Below are 24,570 nucleotides of genomic sequence, written 5' to 3'. Positions count from 1 at the left end.
GCCTGGGAAAATAAAAAGGTCTTCACCTGGCGCCGAAAAGAGTACAATGTAGGCGCCAGGCGAACTTCACTAGGGAGCTCATTCCAGAGCCGGGGTGCCACAACAGAAAAAGCCCTCCTCCTAGTAGCCACCCACCTCACTTCCTTTGGCAGGGGCTCACGGAGAAGGGCCGCTGATGATGATCTTAAGTTCTGGGCTGGCACATATGGGAGGAGGCGATCCTTCAGGTAACCTGGCCCCAAGCCATTAAGGGCTTTGAATGTTAACACCAGCACTTTGAATCGGGCCCGGAAATGGACTGGCAGCCAGTGCAGCTGGAAAAGTACTGGCGTAATATGAGCTCGCAGGCCAGTCCCTGTTAACAATCTTGCTGCCCTATTTTGGACCAGCTGAAGTTTCCGGACCGTTTTCAAAGGCAGCCCCACGTATAACGCATTGCAGTAATCCAGACGAGAAGTTATCAGAGCATGGATAACTGTAGCTAGGCTATCTCTGTCCAGATAAGGGCGTAGTTGGTATACCAGCCTAAGCTGATAAAAAGTGCTCCGTGCCACTGAGTTCACCTGTGCCTCAAGTGACAGTTCTGGATCCAAGAGCACCCCCAAACTACGAACCTGATCCTTTAGGGGGAGTGCAACCCCCTCCAGAACAGGTTGAATATCACCTAGCCGGGCAGACGAACCACCCACTAACAGTACCTCCGTCTTGTCTGGATTGAGTTTCAGTTTATTAGCCCTCATCCAGTCCATTACCGTGCCCAGGCACTGGTTCAGAACAGCCACTGCCTCACCTGGTTTTGATGAGAAAGAGAGGTAGAGCTGGGTGTCATCCGCATATTGATGGCACCTCAGCCCACACCTCCGGATAACCTCCCCCAGCGGTTTCATGTAGATGTTAAACAGCATGGGGGATAGAATAGAGCCCTGTGGAACCCCATGGCACAATTGCCATGGCACAGAGCAATAATCCCCCAGCACCACCTTCTGGAATCGGCCATCCAAGTAGGAGCGGAACCACTGTAGTGCAGTGCCTCCAACTCCCAACCCAGACAACCTATCCAGAAGGATACCATGGTCGATGGTATCGAAAGCCGCTGAGAGGTCCAGGAGAATCAACAGGGTCGCACTCCCCCTGTCCCTCTCCCGGCAGAGGTCATCCCACAGGGCGACCAAGGCAGTTTCCGTTCCAGATGTGAGAAGGGGCTTTATCTACATACCAGCGTACACACATAGAGCTCCTCCACACAATGGGGAGATCCTGATTGGCACAGGATCCCTCTTCATGTGGAGTTCTTCGCACATACATTAGTATACTATACACATAGAATCCCTTCTCAGGTGCACTGAACACCAGATGGCAGGGGGCATGGATCCATGATCCCCTCATGTGATCTTTGAACGTGTGCCAGGAGTTGTCTGAAAAAAACCTTACACACACACACACACACAGAGCGATCTGATTTATTCATGCACATTTATCATCTTATATGACAAGGATAAATCATGCATAGAAGTCATAAAATAGACTAGAAAGAGGGCATTCAAAAACTGAACAAACTGAGGGAGCCCCAAAGATGCTCCTCACCTGGGGTGCCCATCTGGACTGGCCCTACTTTCAGTTTTCAGTACCACAAGTCAAATAGAAATTAAGTATTATGCGATTTGTTAGATGGAAAGCCCTCTGTGGCAGTAAGATATGGATGTGAATCTAACAACTGTGAGAACTGTATTACTGAAACTACCACCACCCAGACCATAAAGGCAAATAACCCTAAAACAGGTACCAACCCAAAGTTTCATTTCTAGTGACAGTCTAACATTAATACTGTTCATATTTGTACAAGGATGATAAGCAGCATTCATGGAATGCTAAGAAAACTGGTAGAGGTGTTTAAAGGTTATCCAGTGCCACTTTGATTATGCATGGCATTCTTCGTGGCACTGAGGAAGTGCCATGTGGCTCTGACAACTTAAGACTGTAAATGAACAACAGCAGGCCTAAGCCAGGAATATCTGACCTAGAAAAGCAGGCTGCCCGTGCAATCTTATCTGTAACACAGCCACTGAAAAAAGCAGCTATACCACTGAACACCATATATACGCATTAGATACAGAGGCATAGTCATCTCAGTCCAAAGTAGGTGAGGCCTGCAAGAGTTCTACAAGAGAGCAGCTGCAATCATTTGTCAGGGAGATGTAATAGCAGAGGCAACTAACTGCTGCTTTGACTAGACTTCAGCAAACCAACGTCAGAGTTCTCCTGAGTCATTCCCCACCTACCCTGTCCCCAAATCACCACCTTGTCTTGAGTCCAGCTCTAGTTTTACTAGTCAGCAGAGGCAATTGCAGAACTGGAGGAAGAGGCCTTGTTTATTATTTATTAATATTAGCATTATTTTAGTATCTAGTGCCCCACTTTTCTTTCTAAATACAAACTCAAAGCAGATTACATCATAAAAGCAATAAGATATTGCATAATATACAAAAGAAATATCCAGTACACAGTTCCAAAGCCCTTGGGGCTAACAGTTATGAAATGTAAAATTCCCTCACAAGTCCTCTCAGGATCCTTTTGTAATAACAGTAATAACAAGGCATCAATTTCTGAGGCCAGAGACTCCAAGCAAATTCATTTGCAGTCAGTCCCAACAGCCATTGGATTGTTTAAAAAGGTATTGTTTAATGAATAAAGGCACAATCCTATGCACATTTAGACAGAAAAAAGTCCTAAAATTCCCAGCATCTCTCTAGGCAACTGTGCTGGCCAGGGCATGCTGGGAATTGTGGGACTTCTTTCTGTCTAAACATGCATAGGATTACACTCTAAGACAGCAATCCGATGGCCCACTAGACACTGTCTAGCAGGCCATAGGATATGCCCTATTCCGGGAACTGACCTTGGAGCCCGCACTCCAAGGTTGGTTCCCGGAAATCCGACCTCCCCCCTCGTCCACGCTACCTCAGAGGCAGCACGGAGAAGCCCCATCCTCTGCACTTGGAAGACGAGTGTGGAGTGACTGAAAAGGGGTAAGGCTGGGGGGCGTTCCAGGGCAGGGAGAGCGGAGCTGCGCGTACGACACATCCTATGTGTCGTATGGCAGCTTCCTCTCCCGGCCAGCCCCCGTGCCGCTAGACAGCCGAAAATGGCTCTCTAGCGAAAAAGAGCAAGGCAGGAGAGACACAGAAGGAACGATCCCCCCGTGCCTCTCCTGCCTTGCTTTGGATAGGCGGTTGCCTCTGAGGTCAATCCTATCTACTTAGGATTGCGCCCTAAGAGACTGAAGTAAAAATCAGCAAGTCCCCAGTGCTTCATATATATGCCATGAACTAATTTGGTGGCCTTAAACAAGCCACACACCCTCTCAGCCTTAGTTTCCCATCTGCCAAATGGGGATAATAATACTCCCCTTAAAATGTTGCATTTGGAGCACTCTGAACACTCAAAAAAGTGCTATACAAGTCTTATTATCACTAATATTTAAAACAACCTTGCACAAAAGTCCACAAAATTTATTAGCCCAACATTGTGCTGGCCTACAAGCCTGCCCAGCCCAAAGACCTAGATAAAGAGAAAGGCATGAAAGAAGGGGGGAAATAACCAAATCATATTCCACTCAGACAAAGCTGGAACTCTGCCTGGTCACCTGGTAGGCAATTCTCATTCTTCACAGGTAAACAGACAAGTGGCAGTTTAGAAGCCTGGTTTAAGACTTGGCAGCCATTTGGATCATTGCTCAGTGTCATCTGCTGTGCAATTCTACACCATGGTCACAAAGTGCTTCCTCCCACATGCCAGTCTAGATAACACATTGTTCTTTTATGGTCTGCTTTTTATAGAAGGATCCTTGCTTGTTTCACATCTCAGCTGAGACAGCTTTCAGAGGTGTTGGCTAAAATGTATGATACCAGCATTTTGCATAATTCTTTGAAGTGAGAGATGTTGGTTGCTTTTGCTTTGATTTTTTATGGGAGGAAAAGTGGCATACTAAAGTGTTGCGGTTGTCCTTCAGAGATTTGATCACCTTGCCTGGGAAAAGCTTAAAAACTGTGAAGACATTAAGTCAATTTAATAATCCGATGAAGGAAAACAAAGATGAGGTTTGACAGTTTCCATTCAATGAGCCTTTTCACAGAAATGTTCACAAATGATGTTAATAATACATGTTATGCACTGCTTGAAATCTAACACACAATGAAAAGCAGGCATTAGCTCAGTTGGAATCAAGTTGACATCATTATGATGCCACAAGACAAAAGCAATAGTCTGGTAGCCATGGACACAATAGATAGCCAAAAATAAACACATGGGGTATGTAAATAGCATTGTATTGGGAACAAATCTGAACACAAACAGCTCTTAAGCATGAAGAATAATGTACAGGGATCAACACTCTGTTTGCAGAGCAGCAGTTGTGTTTACGTTTGCAAGAGAGCTTCGGCTATTGGGCGGTATAGAAATAAATAAATAAATAAATCAATAAATCAATCAAACTGGCACCTGAGACCACATTGTCCTTTAAATTGCCAAGCCAATCATTTTCTGTACTTGGGGGGTTTGACAGCACACGACCCACCCTCAGTTATATCAAGTAATGCTGCATGGGGGAGGGGGGATCAATCATTTTTGTTTCGATGTGTACTCTAGCCCTGTGTCTTGCAAAGTATCTTAAACTCTGCTGAAAATTACTCCATCTTCAGCAATTTTGGTATTTCTTGCCTTCATAAAATGCTTCAATGTCAACATTTGATGTTTTATCCAAGTGCTTTCTGGCTTGCCAAATACATTACGCTGTCAGGATTGATGTCTGCTTTGTCACAGCTAAAGGAACCAAGACCAAGGATCTACTCAGAGGAGGACAGGGAAGTATTTTGAAGGGCCTCCTTATGAGGTATTAACAGGACAAGGATGTGTTTGGAGTCATTCTGCTAACAAGTACTCAGTAAAACCTGAGGGCAGCAGAGCCAGAGACATTAAGGTTTTGGAGTGCAAGTTTTCAATACTTGTTCTTGGCCCCACAACTTTATCTTACCTTCTGAAATAGATCAGGTCACCAAAACATCTGGGAAACTAGCTATTAGGGGCAGCAGGTGCTCTTGGGATTTATTTCTTTATTTGGATTATTTATTCACCCAAATATGATGCCTTTGTTTTTCAAACGAAAAGGCAATGAACATAAAAAAAACCCTCATAAACAACTACTGATCTCAGTACGCCAGAGAAGAGTCTCACTGTCTCCTCTCATTTTGCCAGCAGCAGGGAGGCTAGAAGCAAAAAGCTAAGTGGGAGGCGGTCTCAGCAAGCCAATGGAATGGGACTTCCTATTTCTCTCTCCCTTCTTCCACCAGCCACTAGGGTGGTTGGCTGCTGATGGGCTCTTCACTGAGAGTTGCAGTTTTTCAAATACCAGGAAGGGTTCCTGCCTGCAAGCTCTACATCTCCATCTGGCAATACTACAAGCAGACAATACCCCGAGCCCTAGCAAGAAAGCACATTTACAAAATGAATTACTCACAATTAAGGTGTCATCCCTTCCCATTCTAATGACAGTCCTGTTAATGGTGCGAAGCAAGTGGATCATTATTTCTTGTATGTGCTGATACGTTGATGCCTGTAAAACAAATACAATTATTTTCAAGATAATGATGAATAATCTACAAGAGCATGCATAGGCAGACTTCATCCTTATCATATAAGCATAGTACCTGTTGACATGGAAGAGAACTAATCACCTGGTAACTACTACCTGAATTGGCAGTGAAAATTGGCCCTTAAAGTAAATGAACAAGATCTCTTCAAAGATAGGGGATTTATTCTTGCCAGGTTCAGTGGAAGAAGGACTCAGCCTAGCCATTTCCCTGACATGTTTTTTTTTGTATGTCAATGGACATTCTTTTATATTGAGTGTTGTTTCTTATGAGGGGATCATTCAAACATGTTACCCCCTGCCCCTATCCACACTTCCACCCCTGAGCAGCCTGTAGTACTGTCCAAAACATTTATCATTTCGTTATTGCAGCAATAACACTACAAGAATTCTCAGTGTCTAAATCTAATGGCTGCTTAGTATTAATTATACCATTTGAGGCTTTATAGAACTGTTAAGTATATAATATAAAAACTACAACTCCTTTTTACATTGCAATGCATTTGAGCATTATGTGATAAATCACTGGTTTATCTCTACCATCTGATAGTGATTTCTGTAGAATTACTAAAAGCTGGCCAGCTTTTCATTCTCCTCAGACATAGTGTTAGGTTGAAAGCTTTCCCATGCATTTTGTCAAATTTATTCTAACGTCACATTGGGTTTCAGCTACTGGCTGAACGTGTGATATGGAATAAATTGATTTAAAAAGAGTTGCCTTTTTTAAGGGCCCAACATAGTTCAAAATGACTACATTTGTCATCACTGGTATTTAAAGGTAGCTGAAAAAGTAATCCTATGGCCCTGCAATGCCAGGTAATAGCTATGTCAATGCTGGGCCAATGTAATGTAATTGCATCCCTATTCCCTATGCACTCCTAGAAGGAAAGTAGAAAGCACACTAAGGGCGCAGTCCCATGGCCTCTAGACAGCAGCTGGATAACCATAGGATAATTCAGTGTTCGGGAACCGACCTCACAGCCTGCGCTCCGAGATCAGTTCCCAGAAAACTGGTTCCCAGATGTGCCTGATCTTGTCTGATCTGATTTCAGAAGCTAAGCAGGGTCAGCCCTGGTTAGTACTTGGATGGGAGACTGCCTGGGAATCAGGCTTCCTGCATTGAGCAGGGGGTTGAGCTCAGTGGTCTTGTAAGCCCCTTCCAACCCTATGATTCTATATCTATGTCTATGTCCCCTCCCCTCCCACTTCATAGGCGGCACGGATCGTCCCCAGCTCCACACTCAAAAGAGCAGTGCAGAATGAGAGAAAAGGGGGTGTTCCCGGGGGTGGGGAGGGGAAACCAGAATGGCAAGTACGACACTTCCTATGCATCTTCCGGCTGCTGCTACCACCAGCCCCACTCCAAAGCACTGCAGTTAGACCGCCAAAATAGACCGTCTCGCTGCAAATGCAGGGCAGCCAGAGTACAAAGGAAAATATCCCCTCCGTGCTCTGCCCTGCATTGGATAGGCGGTCGCCTCCGAGTTCAGAGGTGGCCACCTATCCCCATAGGATTGCGCCCTAACTGGAATAGAAACTAGATTCAACATAACATGATTGGCAGGTGGCAAAGGAGACAGACATGCCCATAGAGTCCCTAGCAACCCCATTGCCACCAACCAATCATTATGAAACTCTCCAAGACACTGCACATCATCTATGTGCACAAGTGTTATTCATCTACTCTTCTTATATTTGTTATTAGCTTTTGCTGTTGTGATTCCTTTGCACTAAATGCCCTTAAGTGAAGTTCCCACTTTCATGCCCATAGTTCTATAACCACTGGGGCAAAATAATATAGCCCCATGTTGCACAATGATGTAGCAGCTGTTCACCTTTTCCCGTGCCTATAGACTTCTGAAGCTGTGCTGGCACTGATCAGCATTTTATCCTCCAGTGTGGCTGGCTGGAGGGGGGGCAGGGGGGAGGCAGTTTGTCTGAGGCTTTCCATGGAGTCCAAAGGGAGTAGTGTTTCCTTTGCCACTTCTTTTGTCACTGCAATATTATTTATTACACTGGCATTGGAGGAGGAGCAATGTCTGAACAAGCACAGAATTCCAGTTAAGCTCTGCTCCAGTTCCACTCATTTTCCCCCTTGTTTTGGTTTTGTCCCAACAGGGTAGGCTTTATGCAAAGATCTGCCATTTTGGGATAAGGTTTTGTTCTGTTATGGGAAGGGGATGTAGTCTCTCCTAGTTCAAACAGTATAACTCAGGGAAAGGATTGCACCATTAGACTTTTATACATTCCTAACTGTGTCACATTTTAATGAAAGCTATACATCTGCATCCTCTGCTCATGTTGTTCCCATGATTAATATTTCTGACTATCATTTTTAAATTCCCTGAACAGCACAGGTAAACAAAACATTTTAATGTGTTCTACTGAAAAAGCAAAAAATTGGATCTGGTGGTGGTCTTGTAGGTATTTGCATAGGGAAAAGATGAATGTCTTTCATAGCATGCTGGAATATTACTTGTTCCTGTTAATTAAAAAACAAAAACAAAATACTATTTCTGCAAATATCTCAAAGTTCTAAAATTCTGCAGATACTAGCAGAAGCTGAAACACACACGAACTCTTCTGTTTTTGAATATCTGAAACGTGATTCAAGGTTCCCAGATTGGTCCTGGCAGAAATACAGGACTAAGTATCTCAAACTTGTAAAAAATATCTACTTCTAATATCATGTCCGAATTAGGACTCTCAGATCTCATGATGATGAGATATGTTAATTCTCATTTTGGACATTACATCAAAAGCACAAGTAATTATTTTTAATTTCAAGAGATGGCAACCCTAGCAGAAGTGCATTTCTATCTCCACGGACACTCCGTCTGCATTACACAGAGCAGCACAGTAGGAGGAATGAAGGGCTGAAGAATTGGAGGGAAAGGTTAATGACTGCATTATACAGCATCTGATCTGCTTCTCTTGCATTTGGCTATGCACTGTATTTATGTTTAGTGCTCCAACAATTGTCTCATACTAGTCTCTTTTATTGATATTGATATTGAAATTGATACTTCAGTAGCCTGTATTGTCTGAATCTGAGTACCTTTCTATCTCACCTGGCTGAGAGTGGCTTCAAATGGTCTAAATAAGTGGCTAGAGGGGTTTCTCTCTTCTTACACTTCTGGAGGTAGCAGTTGGAAAGAAATTCACATATCAGCCTTAGATGAAGATCACTCTCTTTAAACGTAATATGATTAGAGTATTTGCTTGTGCTCCTTTGCCACTGCTTAGGACATAGAACTGCTGATCCAGAACTTCTGAAGCCATGCTCAAAACCTTTTGGATATCATTTTTCCCTGGGGAATTATCAGTAGTAGGCCACAGGGTAAGAGCAATCTCAGTACAAATGACAATGAGATCACCAAGTTTAGGCATTCACTTTTCCAGGAGGTAAGGGGAGTAGGTATTCTTTCAGTATCTGACAGAACCAACATTTAAAGTAGCCTTCCTTTGGCTTATTCTCCAGTTGATTTCAATCCATGTTACACTCTCCCTGTCTTCCATATCTGATGAAGCTGCAGCCTATGAATGTTTATGACACCCAGTTAGTTGGTAACTCCTGTTGCAGGTTCTAACTTATTTTTATTTTATTGTTTATTTATTTATTTATTGGCCGCCTTTCAGAGCAGAAGCCCTCCCAAGGCAGCTTACAACAATAAAATACATAAAAACAATTAAAATATTAAAAGTGATAAAAATATAAAAACAATAGAAGCCAACAATAAAACCAACAACGACGTTAAAAGCAGCAACAGCAATGTTAACAGTAGCAACAATAGCAGTCATATCAATAGAAGGCCAAGGTAAAATGTTTTCAAGGCCTTCTTAGAAGTCTGTAATGATGGAGCATGGCAGACCTCCAATGGCAGCTTGTTCCAAACGTGTGGGGCCACTGCAGAGAAGGCCCTCTCATGTGTGGTCACCCACCTGACTGCTCTCACGCGTGGGCAAATAAGAAGGGCCAATCTTTCTGATCTTAAAGTGTGGGCAGGCTGATATGAGTGTAGGCAGTCCTTCAAGTAACTTGGTCCCAAACCATTTAAGGTTTTAAATGTCAAAACCAGCACTTTGAATTGGGCTTGGAAAAGCACCAGTAACCAGTGCAGCTGGAGCAGTATACGTGTTATGTTATCGAATCGCCTTGCCTTCAGGTGGCCGCATTCTGCACAAGCAGGAGTTTTTGAACCATCTTCAAAGGCAGCCCCATGTATAGCACATTACAGTAGTCCAGCCTGGATGGCACTAGTGCGTGGATAACTGAGGCAAGGTCCGTCCTCTCCAGATAGGGCTACAGTTGGCGTACCAGCCTAAGCTGGTAAAAAGCACTCCTGGACACCACAGCCACTTAGGCTTGCCCAGTTAGCTCAGAGACTAGGAGGACTCTTTATTTGCACTAATGTGTCTAGAGTAGGGGTGATGACTCCAATGCCCATCAGCCCCAGGCAGAAAGGGCAATGGTCATGGGTGATGGGAGCTGTAGTCCAGTAACATCTTGAGGGGCACCGGTTCCCCACTCCTCATGTACAGTCATCCAAACTTTAAAGACATTGGGGAAGAATCATGAGCATCTAAAGCCTGTGGCAAACCGGTTTTGTGGGATCGGTTCCAGCTTCTTCTTCCTGATGAAGTGGACAAGGTGCTTTCATCTGTAAGGCCGACTACCTGCTTGCTTGATCCTTGCCCATCTTGGCTCATTATGGGCTGCAGAGAGAGACTGGGTGAGGGGATCAGGGCAGTGGTGAACGCCTCCCTTGAGGAGGGAGTGATGCCATCAGCCCTCAAGGAGGCAGTGATAAGACCGCTCTTAAAGAAGCCCTCCTTGGATCCTCAAGTTCTGAACAACTTTCGCTCAGTCTCAAATCTGCCATTTTTGGGCAAGGTGATTGAGCGGGTGGTGGCAGTGCAGTTGAAGGCACACTTGGAAGAAACTGATTATCTAGACCCATTTCAGTCGGGCTTCAGGCTTGGGCATGGGACAGAAATGGCCTTGGTTGCCTTGGTAGATGATATGAGGAGGGCTCTGGATAGGGGTGAATGCTCCTTCCTTGTTCTCCTCGACCTCTCAGCGGCTTTTGATACCGTTGACCACAGTATCCTCCTGGACCGCCTGGAGGGGTTGGGCATTGGAGACACCGTATTGCGGTGGTTCCGGTCCTTCCTCTCTGGCAGGTACCAGAGGGTAGCACTGGGAGAGGAGGTTTCGGACCCGTGGCCACTCACTTGTGGGGTGCCACAGGGTTCCATCCTCTCCCCGATGCTATTTAACATCTATGTGAAGCCGCTGGGGGCTATCATCATGAGGTTTGGGGTACAGTGTCATCAATATGCGGATGACACGCAGCTCTACCTCTCATTCAAATCTTCACCAAGGTTGGCCGTAGAATCTCTGTCCAAATGTCTGGAGACGGTGAGTGGCTGGATGGGGAGGAACAGGCTGAAGCTGAACCCTGACAAGACGGAGGTACTTTTGGTGGGAGACAAGAGGAGGTTAGGGGATGTTGACCTGGTGTTGAATGGGGTACGGCTACCCTTGAAAGACCAGGTCCGCAGCCTGGGGGTCATTTTGGACTCCCAGCTGTCCATGGAGGCTCAGGTGTCAGCTGTGAGCCGGACAGCGCTGTATCAACTCCATCTGATACGGCGGCTGTGCCCCTTCCTTCCCGACCATCTGCTCCCATCAGTAGTACATGCCCTGGTCTCCTCTCGTTTAGACTACTGTAATGCGCTCTACGTGGGGTTACCCTTGAAGATGGTTCGGAAGCTGCAGCTGGTACAGAATGCGGTGGCTCGCCTGATTAAAGGCAGCCGCCAGCGAGATCACATCACTCCAGTGCTGAAGGAGTTGCACTGGTTACCAGTTGTTTTCCGGGCCAAATTCAAGGTGTTGGTTTTGACCTTTAAAACCCTATATGGTTCCAGCCCAGCCTATCTTAAGGAGCGCCTCCAGCAGCACCAGGCAGGCCGCTTAACAAGATCAGCCTCGGATGGCCTTCTCTCTGTCCCATCAGCCAGGACAGCTAGACTGGTGGGGATGAGGGAGAGGGCCTTTTCTGTAGTGGCCCCCACTCTGTGGAACTCCCTCCCTAGGGAACTCCGTCATGCCCCCTCTTTAATGAGCTTCCGTCGTGCATTAAAAACGTGGCTGTTCAGGCAGGCATTTGGGGTTGGTTAGGGTATTTTAGAAAATGTTTTTATTGTAGAATTTTATTGTTTTATTGTATGTTGTACATCGCCCAGAGTGGCTGGGTGACCAGCCAGATGGGCGATTAATAAATTAAATAATAAATAAAAAATAAAAAATAAAATCAGCCTTCCCTGACCTAGTGGCCTCCAGATGTTTTGAACTACGACTCCCATCAGCCTCACCTAGCATGGGCAATGGTTGAGGGATGGGTATAGGAGTGCAACACATCTGGAGGGCACCAGGTTGGGGGAGGCTACTTCAGACGCTTATTATTCTTCCCCGATATCTTCCCCAATCCAAAATATAGGCTAGAGCTTAAGTGCAACTCAGCATCTGAAAATACTGAACAAATTCCTTGCCTAGTCTTATTAAGAATAAACAAATAACACTACTGGCATCTTTACTTTCTTGAAGTTGCTAAACCTTACAGATAATGGCCTTGCACCTACTCTTCTTTCCCTAAGCATATTAAACTTCATCTTCTTTCTTTGATCAGCAGTTACAGTGCCAGATGCCACAGTGGGGTTCATCTCTTTCCAAAAGCAGCATCTGGTTGCTTGGCAGATTTCCCAGTTCCTTTTGGCAGATCTGGCATTTTCAGAGGGCCTGTCATATAATGTTGCTGGGTTCTGACAGAGTTTCCCTAGGAGGGTCTCCTCCACACCACTCCCTCCACTTCACTCCCTCCACCTCGATAAATCTAACAAGAAACTCTAGGCCCATCGTCTCTAATTAGACACTTTCCTCTCCCAAAAGAATTCCTCATAGTAGATGCTGACTAATTAGATTAAAGTTTACATTTGGTCAAAAGGGGCCCAGCTTGATGTATTGACAAATCAGCTTTAAAATGTTTAAATATATGACATTCAGGCTTTTGGTTTTGGAAAGAAGCCAAACAGAACTGGACTAGCATAACACTACTCTATATTTGATGGGACATTTGACAAAGAATAAGGACCAGACAGACTCTTTCTCTTCACAGAGGATGCGTATTCTCTGGGGGAATATGTAATGAAACACAATTTCAGCTGGTCCTGTATGTTGCAGCGAGGCTATTGACCAGGGCAGTTATATAGAGTGCCTGACTTAGGGATGGCGGAGAATTTCTCCCCGAATCTTCGGGGGGCCGAGCGCCACCGCATTCGGCCCCCCGAAATCGGCGGTGAAATTCTCCGCCACCCCCCCGCCACCCCCCCCCCGGGACGGGACTTACCTTTGGCGAATGTCCCTCCCGGCGGCAGGTCCCGGCAGCAGTTCGTCGCAGGCGGGGGCGGCGGCCGGTCTCCCGACCGGCTGCCGCCGCCGCCATTGCAAAAAAAAAAAAAATAAAGTAAAAAAACACACACACACTACTTGCTATTTGCGTTACCCTTATTTTCGCATAGTCTACGTAAACCTTTACGTAGACTAGACATGCCAAAATAAGGAACGCAAATGGCGGCGCCCATGGGCCGCTGCCATTTGCATATGCGCTTTTTTTTTTTTTCCCAAAGTCGCCCGTGATTTACGTAGCCTATCACGGCTGACTTTGGAAATCTAGCCGTGATAGGCTACGTAAATCGTCACGTAGCCTATCATGGGGTCTTTTTTTTTTTTTTACTTTTTGTTTCGTGGCCAGGGAGACGGGGCACTTCTCCCTGGCCTGAATTTCGGTCGGGCAAGGCGGGAAGCCTCCCCCCCTTCGCCTGAACTTCGGGGGGAGAAGCGAAGCGCCTCCCCCCCACCGCGAAGCCAAGCTGCGAAAAGGTAAGTGACTTTCGTACATCCCTAGCCTGATTCCTTTGTCTCAACAACTTCACTGGCTACCTGTCTGTTTCTGGGCACAATTCAAAGTGTTGGTTATGATCTATAACCCTACATGACTTGGGACCATGCTATTGGAAAGATCACATTCACCCATATGAGCCTGCCTGAGTTTCAAGATTACCAGGAGAGGCTGTTCTCTCTGTTCCACCACCGGCAGAGGCACATTTAGCGAGAACAGGGCCTTTTCAGTGGACTGTTCCTAGGCTAGGTGTCATGCCCTGCCTGAAGTAGTCCTCCTCAGAGGAGGAGCTAGAGGCCCCAGACGTCCAGGGTACCCCAGACCAGGGGCTGCCACCAGACCCACAGGAGCTTGAACCCTCAAGGGAAGGCCATCCCTGTCAGGAGAAAGGGGCTCTGCCTCTGAGGCAGAGCCTGAGCCTCCCCCTGATCCCCAGGAGCATCATTGCCTCAAGCGACAGGCTAGTAGGTTTGTCCTCTTGCTTGTTACCTTAAGTACATAAGAAGAGCCATGCTGGATCAGACCCAGGGTCCATCTAGTCCAGCATTCTGTTCACAAAGTGGCCAACTGGCTGCCCACAGGAAACCCACAAGCAGGGCATGAGTGTAACAGCACCCTCTCACCCATGTTCCCCAGCAACTGGTGTATATAGGCTCACTGCCTCTGATACTGGAGGTAGCACATACATAGCCATCAGGACTAGTAGCCATTGACAGCCTTCTCCTCCCGGAATTTGTCCAACCCCCTTTTAAAGCCATCCAAATTGGTGGCCATCACGACATCCTGTGGTAGCGAATTCCATAGTTTAACGATACACTGTGTGAAGAAGTACTTCCTTTTATCTGTCCTGAATCTTGACTACTGCTGCTGCTGCTGCCTGATCCTCATTGTCTGCCTGCCTGCCTGCCTGAGTTCTGACCTCTGCCTGGATTTTGACCATTCCTGCCTTAGCCTAAACCTCCTTGGACTGAAACCTGCGTGCTTGACCATTTGCTTGTCAACTTGACTATTCTATTGCATTGCTCCCTGTATTTGCTTATAAACAACCAAGACTCTATCTAGCACAGGACACTAGGCTCTGGACATGCAGCCAAAGAAGGCCAGGCTGGCTAGCTCCATCTTTGATGTCCTTTTCCTGCCAGGCAAATGCATTTTCATGCAGACAGGCTTTTAGCTGCTTTGATTAATGAAGTAGGTTTTAGATTGTGTGTGCAGTCTATTTATGTTTTCTTGATGTGTTTTTAATTGAATTGCTGTGATATTTTCATTATACATTGAATTTTATCTTGCATTTTGTTGTTGTTGGCTGCCTTGAGCACTACTTGTAGTAGAAAGGCAGGATGTAGTTTAATTAATAAAAATTGTATGTATACATAGATCAGGCATAAGCTGTACAGGTATGCATGCATTAAAAACAGTGTGAAAAGGTATTCAAATTCAGAAGATGTATCAGAGATTGAAGTAGCATTTAAACCTACTAGCAATGATACATCAGATCTTCTATACACAGAGAACTCCCAAGAGAAAGTCAGGAGAATACTCATTACAATTACGATCATGTGTGCATGGAGCTTTGCTTAAGCAGATCTCTGTATGCATATCAGAGCTCCTCCTCCACAGAAGTCAGTGTCAGGGTGACAGAATCACTTTGCACAACATGTGGCAAATATTTAATTGGCCTCTCTTAGACGAATTGCCATTTGGCTCCAGCCCTCCCAGAATTGCCACTTTCAGCACTGATTCAATTTAGTTGCCTCTGAGAGAGGGAAGGAGAGGTGAAATGGTGAGACATCTTCAATTGGCTCAACTGGGACCAATTATTATTTGGCTCCTCTCCTCCCAGAATTGCTTCCATCAGTGACCATTCCACCTAGCTGCATGAAAGGGAGAAGTGAGGCTTTCTCCATCTGCCTAGCTGGGTGGGACCAACTGACAGTTGGCTACTCCCTTCCCCAAACTGCCTCCATGCCATTCCATCTTATCAGTATGTAACATTATGTGCTGAATTTGCTTCTGTTCCTTTTCCCTTCCCAATTCTTTTCCTTTTGCACCATGTCTATTGAATTGTACGCCATAATGGCAGGTGTTGGGTTTTTTATGGGTATGTGTGACCCTCTAGATGTTGTTGGACTGCAACTCCCATCAGTCCTAGCCAGCATAGTCTATGGTGAAGGATGATGGGAGATGCAGTCCAACATGTGGAGAGCCATATACTCCCCTTCCCTGCTATAGTGCTTAGAAATATTGTAAGCAATAATGATGTGCACATAAATGTATGTTTCAACATTCCACTGCAACCTGTCTGGTCTGAAAAGGGAGCAAAAGTATTTGCCAGGTGAAGATATCTGTAACATTCCTTTTCAGATGGGACAAACATGGTGCAAACAACAGAAGCAGTAATTCAGTTGCACACCTGCTTTTCGCTGTATGCAGAAAGACACCCTACATTTGTAGCCTAGCAAGCGTTAGAGGTCATTTGCACTTGGGATCCCAACGTACAATTTTAAAGTACAGCACAAAGAAATTACTTTTCTCTGAAAAGAGTAAAACAAAATTAAATTAAATTATAGAAGTGATTTGAAATTTAATGTATGAAACAGAAAATGGCTTAGTTTGGAAAAGACAGTAGCTTTTCAAAGCAACTGAGGACAACAACTAAATTTTACTTGTAAAAAGGCAGAAGATGAGCAGAATCAGACATTTTTCATCTTTCGGTTTTAATGTGGCCTTTTCACATTGAATGCACAACTTTGTCAACTAGTGCTAGTCAACTTAGCATTATCACAAACAACTATTGCCAAGCATGGCAAGAGAAAAGCTATCACTGACTCTGAGTCCTGTGTGGTAAAAGCTATGTAAAACATGAAAGCACATTATAATATCTATACCACATTCACTCTGTAATTATCTTAAACAACTACACTTTAGATGTCAAGGGGGCATTACAGCCACACAATTCAAATAAGGTTTAGTGTTATAGGCTTGCTCCTATTGTAACAGATGAATTTATAAATCTAGATAATGAACCCAGCTGCAAAATTTGCTGGAAGGTGGTGGGAACGTAACACGCTCATGTTAAATCAAACATTCTTATTGTTTCTTCCCAAAGAGGAGAGGCGGTATAATCATTTGGCTGAAATGCCACACCCCAAAATGAAAAGCTATGATCCCAACGTCCAGAGAACTAGGCTCTTAACAGAATGACCTGGTTTGTGTGACACGACAGCCCACAGTGGATTAATTTATCTACAGGGGCTGTTATGTTGTGCTGGGTGCCCATGGGCACGATTTTTGCATGGTGTCTGGCTTGCCAGGGCTTGTTGTGTCATGTGAACCTAGGTGCCAGGGTTGTTTGAGGGTTAGACAACCCCCAAATAACGTATGGCTTGTTTTATTTGAGGGTTCCCTGCTACCTGGGTTCACACAACATGACAAGCTATGACAAGCTGGACACCATGTAAAAATGGCACCTACAGGCACCTGGCATGACATGACCACCCTTGTGGGTAATTTAATGCATGGCAGGCTGTCGTGTTGTGTCAGCCAGATCATCATCTCTCTCCCATTTTATGCATCCATAGCAGCAGCAGCATAGAGGGCATCGAAAGAGCACCTCATCTATCTCAAGTTGGATTCTAAATATTTAGTTTAACTGCACTAACCTTGCAGGTATATTAAAACACAGGAAAGGAAGACCCTGCATTATGTTAACATCTAGTTTTTAATGTACATTTTAAACTAAAATTAAACTTTGTTTGGAAATAAACATTTTCCTGCTGTACATACTAAGCATATCTTCAACTATCATTGAGTACAGGACCAGGAAGTGTAGGCATGCACTTCCTAAGTCAACTCAATAATTCTTGCACCCTTCACTACTCTTGGGCTCCAACTTGAAACACTTCCACAAGGTTCCAGGAAGCCTCTTGTGAACAGCTTTCCCTATGGGAATGAAATTAATTCAGTTCTCATTTTAATGCAAACCTACCTAATTTCACACTTTTGAACCTTATTGCAAAAAAGTGCATATTAAGCAAAATTATGTTAAAAATGTGTTTTAGGAGAAATGTACACAAATTTACATTGGTGTACATTTAGTACAAATTAGTAGAATTAGAAAATTAGTACAAATTTTCATGTGAACTTTAAATAAACAAATTCTCAACGTTCAGGATGAAATAACTTAAGATTGGAAAAGTCAGAAACGAGAACTGACAGATCTGTCTATCTGCAGCTTCCCCACTCATACTCTCCAGATGATTTAAAAAATCCTGCCAGTTGCTCAGGAGTATTAGCATGATGTCCCCACTGAGCGATGCATTAACTCTCCAACAATCCATCCAATTATGTTTCCATTGTTCCAGATAAATTATTTCTCTTGCAAGCAAAGTGTAAAGTTGCTTATATAAGTGTGTGCTATGGAAAAAATCATACCAATTTTCTAAACCAGGTCATCTTCAATGTCAGAAGCCAACCATCAGTAAACACACATCCACTAGTAGTTACCCACTAGTACAAATTTACAAAATGCAGATTAGGGAAGGTGTTTTTATAAATATATGCTGATTATGATTCCTGCACTCCTTAAAATAAATCCCAGGAATCTTTTCATGAATTTGAAGAAATCTGACATGTTCTTTAAATGCATTTGATGTATGCATGCAGCTAGACTACATATCAAAAATATGAAAAGCAAGTTTGTGCTGCAGCTGATATTAACATTACATATTATAACAGTACTATTATACTATTAAGAACCTGGGAGTTATCAGTGTGACAGTTGCCATTCAAAGTTCACCTATATCACTAACTCTTAGAAGCTAGTTATTCCTCTAACAACTCAAAGCAGTTTTGAACATTTATCAGAATCACAAAATGTATAAATATGAGTTGGTCATGTACCCTCTTATCAGATTTGCTGATACAGTGCTCTCAGTGGTTCAGCACAAATGCAATTGTGGTTTCGATATCAGGGACGAACAGTGGACTTCCCAACCTCCAGCTTTCCACCTTCCATTGTTTGCTTTAATGATGGTTTAGAAGTACAGCTGCACACTGGCACTTACTATGTTTAGGACTAAATTCCTCAAAACCATGATTTAAAGTGGGTTTGAAACCATAGATAATCTTGGTTAGCCTTAACCCACAGCACACGAGAAGGGAGCCCATGGCATTTTCCCAATCTCGAAACAATGCTTTGTGTGCATAATATTAATGACACAGTGTAAGAAAACAGCTTGCCTTGGTTTTAAGAACATGAAGCTGATTCAGGATTGATGTCATGTCAAAGCAAATGAACCTGAAAATCAGGAGGGGAAAATTGCTACTTTGTATCCAGTGTCACACTGAAAACTATGAGAACTAGTTCAATCCATCAAGGCCCTGTTATATTTAGAATTTAAGTGATAGTCATCAGCATCAATATTTTACAATTTAATCAGCACAGGCTTACAACCAACTGGGACCTGCTACATAATCACTGTCCTCATCAATACTCACTGCATCTTGACAGCTGAGAACTTCCAGGATGCTGTTGAGTAATTCAACGCAATACTTCTTCTCTTGGAGCTGTATCTGTGCATCTTTGAAACAGTAATTTGGATCCAGTAATTCCGTCAGTTCTTTGGTAATGACAGGGAGCAGGATGTCTCTACATTCTGAAAGTAATAATTTGCTACTTAGAAGAGGAGTCAAAGTCACAAATATTGTCACATTTCCTTTTTTTTTTTTTTTTTACATATACAATGCAACTCTCCCTGCCACTGCTACTCTTCATTCTAACCTCCTTCAATTTAGAGCATTCTAGCTTTCATCCCCCAGCATCTTACTAATGTAACTGTAAAGAAAGACTAGTAGAAATTAATTTTCTAAATAACTGAATTCATTTCATTTATTACATTTCCATACTGCTCAATAGCCAAAGGTGAGAACAAAGATTAAAAGCCATAAAATACAATATTGTAACATAATATAAAAACCATTCACATACAACATCTCTCTCTCTCTCTCTCTCTCTCTCTCTCTCACACACACACACACACACACACACGATTTTTAACAATCAACACTAAGATATCCCAGGACTTGTTAAACATTTTTATTATATGGTGTCAAATACCCGGGAGTAGAAGCAGATCTTAACCTGGTGCCGAAAAGATGACAAGTGTTGACACCAGGCAAGCCTCACTGGGGAGATCATTCTATTGTTGGGGGGGGCATCATTGAGAGGACCTCAGATGACAATCATAGTGCATGGGTAGGTTCACACTGGGACAACTGCTCTGTCAAGTATTGTGCTCCCAAGCCATGATGTAATGCTTTGTAATGAATCGGGATCAGAAATGTATAGGTGGCCGGTGCAGGCAGGCCAGAATCGGTGTTATATGTTTGGACCTTCTGGCTCCCGTTATCAGTCTAGGTTCTGCATTTTGCACAAGCTGCAGCTTCTGAACTGTCTTCAAAGGCAGCCCCATGTAGAGTGCATTGCAGTAATCAAACTTGGAAATTACCAGAGCATAAACTACTGAAGCCAGGTTTTCTCTGTCCAGATAGCAGCGTGGAGCTGGGCCACCAACTGAAGCTGGTAGAAGGAATCCATGCCACTGAGGCCGCCTTAGCCTCAAGTGACAAAGATGGCTCCAGGTGAACCTCCAAGCTATGAACCTGCTCTTTCAGGGGGAGTGCAATCCCATCCAGAAAGACTGAGCACCTCCTATCTGGTCAGAGGAACCACCCACTAATAGCATCTCAGTCTTCTCTGGATTGAACTTCAGTTTATTAGCCCTCATCCAGTCCATTGTCACAGCCAGGCACTGATCTAGCACATCCGCAGCCTCACCAGATGAAGATGAAAACAGAGCAGCATGTCATCAGCATACTGATGACAATGCACTCCAAACCTCCGGATGACCCCACTCAACAGTTTCATGTAGATTCTAGAACAGCATGGGGGACAAAACTGACCCCTGGGGAACCCAATACTTGAGAATCCATGGGGCCAAGCAGTATCACCCAGGCATCACCTTCTGGAGCTGACCATCCAAATAGGAACAAAACCACTGCAATGTAGTACATACTACTCCCAACTCAGACAATCACTCTGGAAGGATACCATGGTCAATGGTATCAAAAGCTGCTGAGAGATCAAGGAGAATCAACAAGGTCACATTCTCCCTGTCTCTCTGACGTAGGTCATCATACAAGGATGACCAAGGCTGTTTCCGTGCCAAAAGTCATCCTGAAACCTAACTGAAGTGGTTCCTGATAATTGGTCTCATCAAAGACAGTCTGTAGCTGGTTGGCAACCACCCACCCAAGGACCTTGCCCAGGAAAGGAACATTTCCCACCAGTCTAAAGTTATTGAGATTTTTTGGGTCCACAGCAGATTTCTTCAAGAGTGGTCTCACCGCTGCCTCATTCAGGTGGCCCGGGACCACCCTCTCTTGCAAGGAAGCATTGATCATGTCCATGGCCCAGCCGGCTATTCCGTCCCTGCTAGTTTTCATAAGCCAAGAGGGGCAAGGTCCAGTATGAAAGTGGTTGCATAAACCTGACCAAGCACCTTGTCAACGTCCTTGAGCTGTACCAACTGAAATCCATCCAAGCAAACTGGACAAGACTGTGCTCTGGATACCTCATCTGATTCACCTGCTGTAACACTGGTGTCTAAGTCTCAGCGGATGCAAGAGATTTTATCTTGGAAGTGCCTAGCAAACATATCACAGCAGTCCTTTGATGGATCCATTGTGTCCTTAGGGCTGCCATGTAATAAGCCATGGGCAACTCTATGTGCTATGCGGGTAGCATGTAAAGGATTCAACAGAGGCAGCAATATATTGTTTCTTTGCTGCTACTTATAAATACATGTTGATAATGCAGGGTCTCTCATTTATACAAGGTACAAATGAGAGAATAGCCTAGCATGGGTTTTAGAAATGGACTGATGAAAGGCAGAAGTCAGTCAAAATAGTGGGAGTTGAGCAGAATCTGAAGAATTGGTGGGGGAAGAAGGCTGAGCAGCTGGCTCCAGAGAAGAATGAGTGGAATTCCACTCATGCAGTGGGGTTGTTCTGCACCTCCTATCTCAGCGCAGTCCCTTGCACCCTCAAAAAAATCTGCTCTTGAGGGTCGGAGGACTTACCAGAATGGCATAAAATGGGGTATAGGACTAAACCAGAAAGGGCTTATGGCAGAATTTGGGGGTGGGGTATCTTGCTATTTGTGGGGATCATATTGGAACTGCAGAGAAAGTTTGGTTATGCTATTCGCAGGTCCAGAATGAGCTGTGGCTGTTCTTAAGTTTCTAGATGTTTCCTTTCTCCATAAATCCTAGCCACTGACATTAATAATTGAGGCATACTTAGCAAGCACAATTTACTACATAACCTGAAGCCTTACTTTTTGTGCAAATTTTAATTTTAAATACACTTAGCTTGACATCCCTAGTGTATATCTTCAGCATGTTTGGATGAACTGAAATGCCTATGGACACTTATTTATTTTTATTATTTATTTTTTGAATTTATTACCCAGTTACCATCTCAAGACCACAAGGTATATGAAAATAACATTTACACTGTCTAGTCTGAACATCTCTGGGGAAGAATGCATTTATGTCAGGATTTAGGTGAATTTCTTCTATGACCCAATAAATAGGAGTTCCTTGGCGGTTGTCCAAGTTCTCAATTGTTGTTTTTAATGCTTGTAAGTCTTTCTTGAAGTAAGGTAAGAGAAGATGAATTGGGTGCAATTAGGCAGCTAGAGCATTAAATGTTTGTATCGTTATGGAACTGAAAAAGTTACTGAGTGAAAAGAAGGGCTGAAACAGCAGATGTAAATTAATACACACAGGACAAAGAAAAATGCCTATACTATAAAATGATGGGGAAATGCCTAGGCAGTAGAACGACTTAGAAGACACCCTTAAGATGTACCCACAACTGCATGGGAGGAGCACATGGCGGGAGGGAACTCTGTCTGAGGGCCAGAGCAGACATTATCTAGCAGCTATGGTTTTTCTTCCATTTTTACTCTAGAGTAGCTGCAGGGGGGGGCAATGCAGATCTTAAAAGTCCCCCTACCCCTATGCTAGAGTTCTGCTCCAGATCAGGGCCCCTGAACCTAATCTAGAGTAAAAAAAAAAAAAAAGTGGGTGGGGGAGACATACTGCAAGACATGGATTTAAAGTAAGGTCTGTTTTAGCCCCGTTATTCTACCCTGAAGTAGAACACTGTGTAGACCTTCAGATACTTCCATAGATATTTGGCTCAAATTGAATTTACTAAAACAAAAGATAGCATTTTCTCTGACTCTCTTTCTGAATGGAAAACAAAAGCAGGAACAATCACATCTGAATTTTTTTTTACCACATTCTAGATACAAATAGTTTCAGCATCTGTTTCATGCAGGCTTTAAAAGTCTCCTACAGATGCAAAACAGAGCAGCACACACACATATATATTAGAAAACAGTAATTTGTTTTTGTCACTGTTTATAATATATAATCATGGTTTGAGCGTTCTGCATATGAAAAAATTAGACCATGCAGTAACTGCCACAAAGTAGGGGGAAATATGCTAACTATGCAAGATTGGTTGCCTATTTATGAAATACTTCAAATTCCTATACATTTTCCATTCATCATGTCAATGAATCAACTAATATTCAATTTACAATGTTAATCTTTCCTATTAAAATAATGTAATCATTCTCTTTCTAGCCTTTAATTTAGCTATGCAGGCATTTTATTATTAGAAATAGAAATTTATATAGCTATTTATATTCATTCCACTTCAGATTTCTTTCTTTCTTTCTTTCTTTCTTTCTTTCTTTCATTTCTATACCGCCCAATAGCCGAAGCTATTATTAAAGCTTATGTTTGCTTTAATAATAGCAAACATAATTGAATCTTAATTCCACCTCTCCCCCACCCCCAAAAAGCTTGTGGCAACTAATACTGAAATTGACTTCACCTATAGTGGCGGCAAACTGTTTTGAATGTGTAGTTGCTTGCATAATAGGTTGTGCATAAATTCATGTCCTGTGATACATATCGTATCTTCGCCTCTCATAATTTCCATTTAATTTTTAACATAAGATTTGTGTTACAAAGCATGCTACTGTAAAAGCCAAGGCACAAGAAGGACCACAGCTGCAATCCAAACAAGAGCATATAATGGAACAACACATGAAGTCAAAAGCAGCCTTTGTAGTTTTCACTCCTGCACCTCCCTCAGGCAAAAACTAAATAGAAGTGAAGGAAACTCCAGGCAGGATCCAAAGAACCATTCAGCTACTTCTGTGTGTCCATGGGAGCTTTAGACATGTTTTTCTCAAGCAGCAGCCATGGCACACTGCTTTAGAAAATGAGGAGAGCATCAAAAAACAATTTTCAATATGGCACAGGGGTCAACTTTTAAAGGAAAAAAACAAGGAAAAAACTCTGCTGGGAGCAAAAAAAGAGCACTTGGGAAGGTGTACAGAAGCTCTTTGAATCCCAGCATTCAGCTGACAGACCAACGTGTTCCCTTCTACTGGTTCTAGTAGCTTCGTCAGAGGTGGGCATTACTGTCAGAACGTACTCTAATAATAATGTTAGAGCACAGCAACTTTCTGTCACACTAGGTTCAAACCAAGGGCCAATGCACACAAAACAGCTGCCATATGAAGGCTAGTATAGTTATCTCATTTATATCCTGCCCTTCCTCAAAAGTGCTCATGGTGTGCTATTTTATCACCACAACAACCTCATGAGGAAAGTTAAGTTAGGCTTAAAAAAAGATGACTTACCCAAGGCCACCGAGTGAACTTCAAGACTGAGTGAGGATCTGAACTAAGGTCTCCCTACCCCCAGTCCCAAGGGGTACCCATTATCTTTACATTGCTGCTACTTATGAATACATGTTATTGCTTGGTGTGGTGGCTGCCTCCCTGCAGCCAGCTGTTTCTGTGCAGCACCATGC

The 24,570-nt window shown here is 43.6% G+C and overlaps 1 protein-coding gene across 1 annotated transcript in view; it reads right to left on the bottom strand.

The window, feature by feature from the left end:
- The window catches only part of DOCK2 (dedicator of cytokinesis 2), a 409,918-nt gene that overhangs the window by 275,876 nt on the left and 109,472 nt on the right, over positions 1-24,570 (bottom strand). The window contains 2 exon segments of the mRNA XM_084838639.1: positions 5,513-5,608; positions 19,108-19,265. Of these exon segments, the coding sequence (XP_084694765.1) occupies positions 5,513-5,608; positions 19,108-19,265 (254 nt within the window).

Source organism: Heloderma suspectum, chromosome 2, assembly GCF_057233095.1.
Source record: "Heloderma suspectum isolate Gila_16-S chromosome 2, 16-S_ref, whole genome shotgun sequence".
In the NCBI taxonomy this organism is placed as follows: Eukaryota; Metazoa; Chordata; class Lepidosauria; order Squamata; family Helodermatidae; genus Heloderma; species Heloderma suspectum.
Note: the sequence above shows the minus strand (reverse complement) of the source record. Positions and strands in the feature narration are given on the sequence as shown.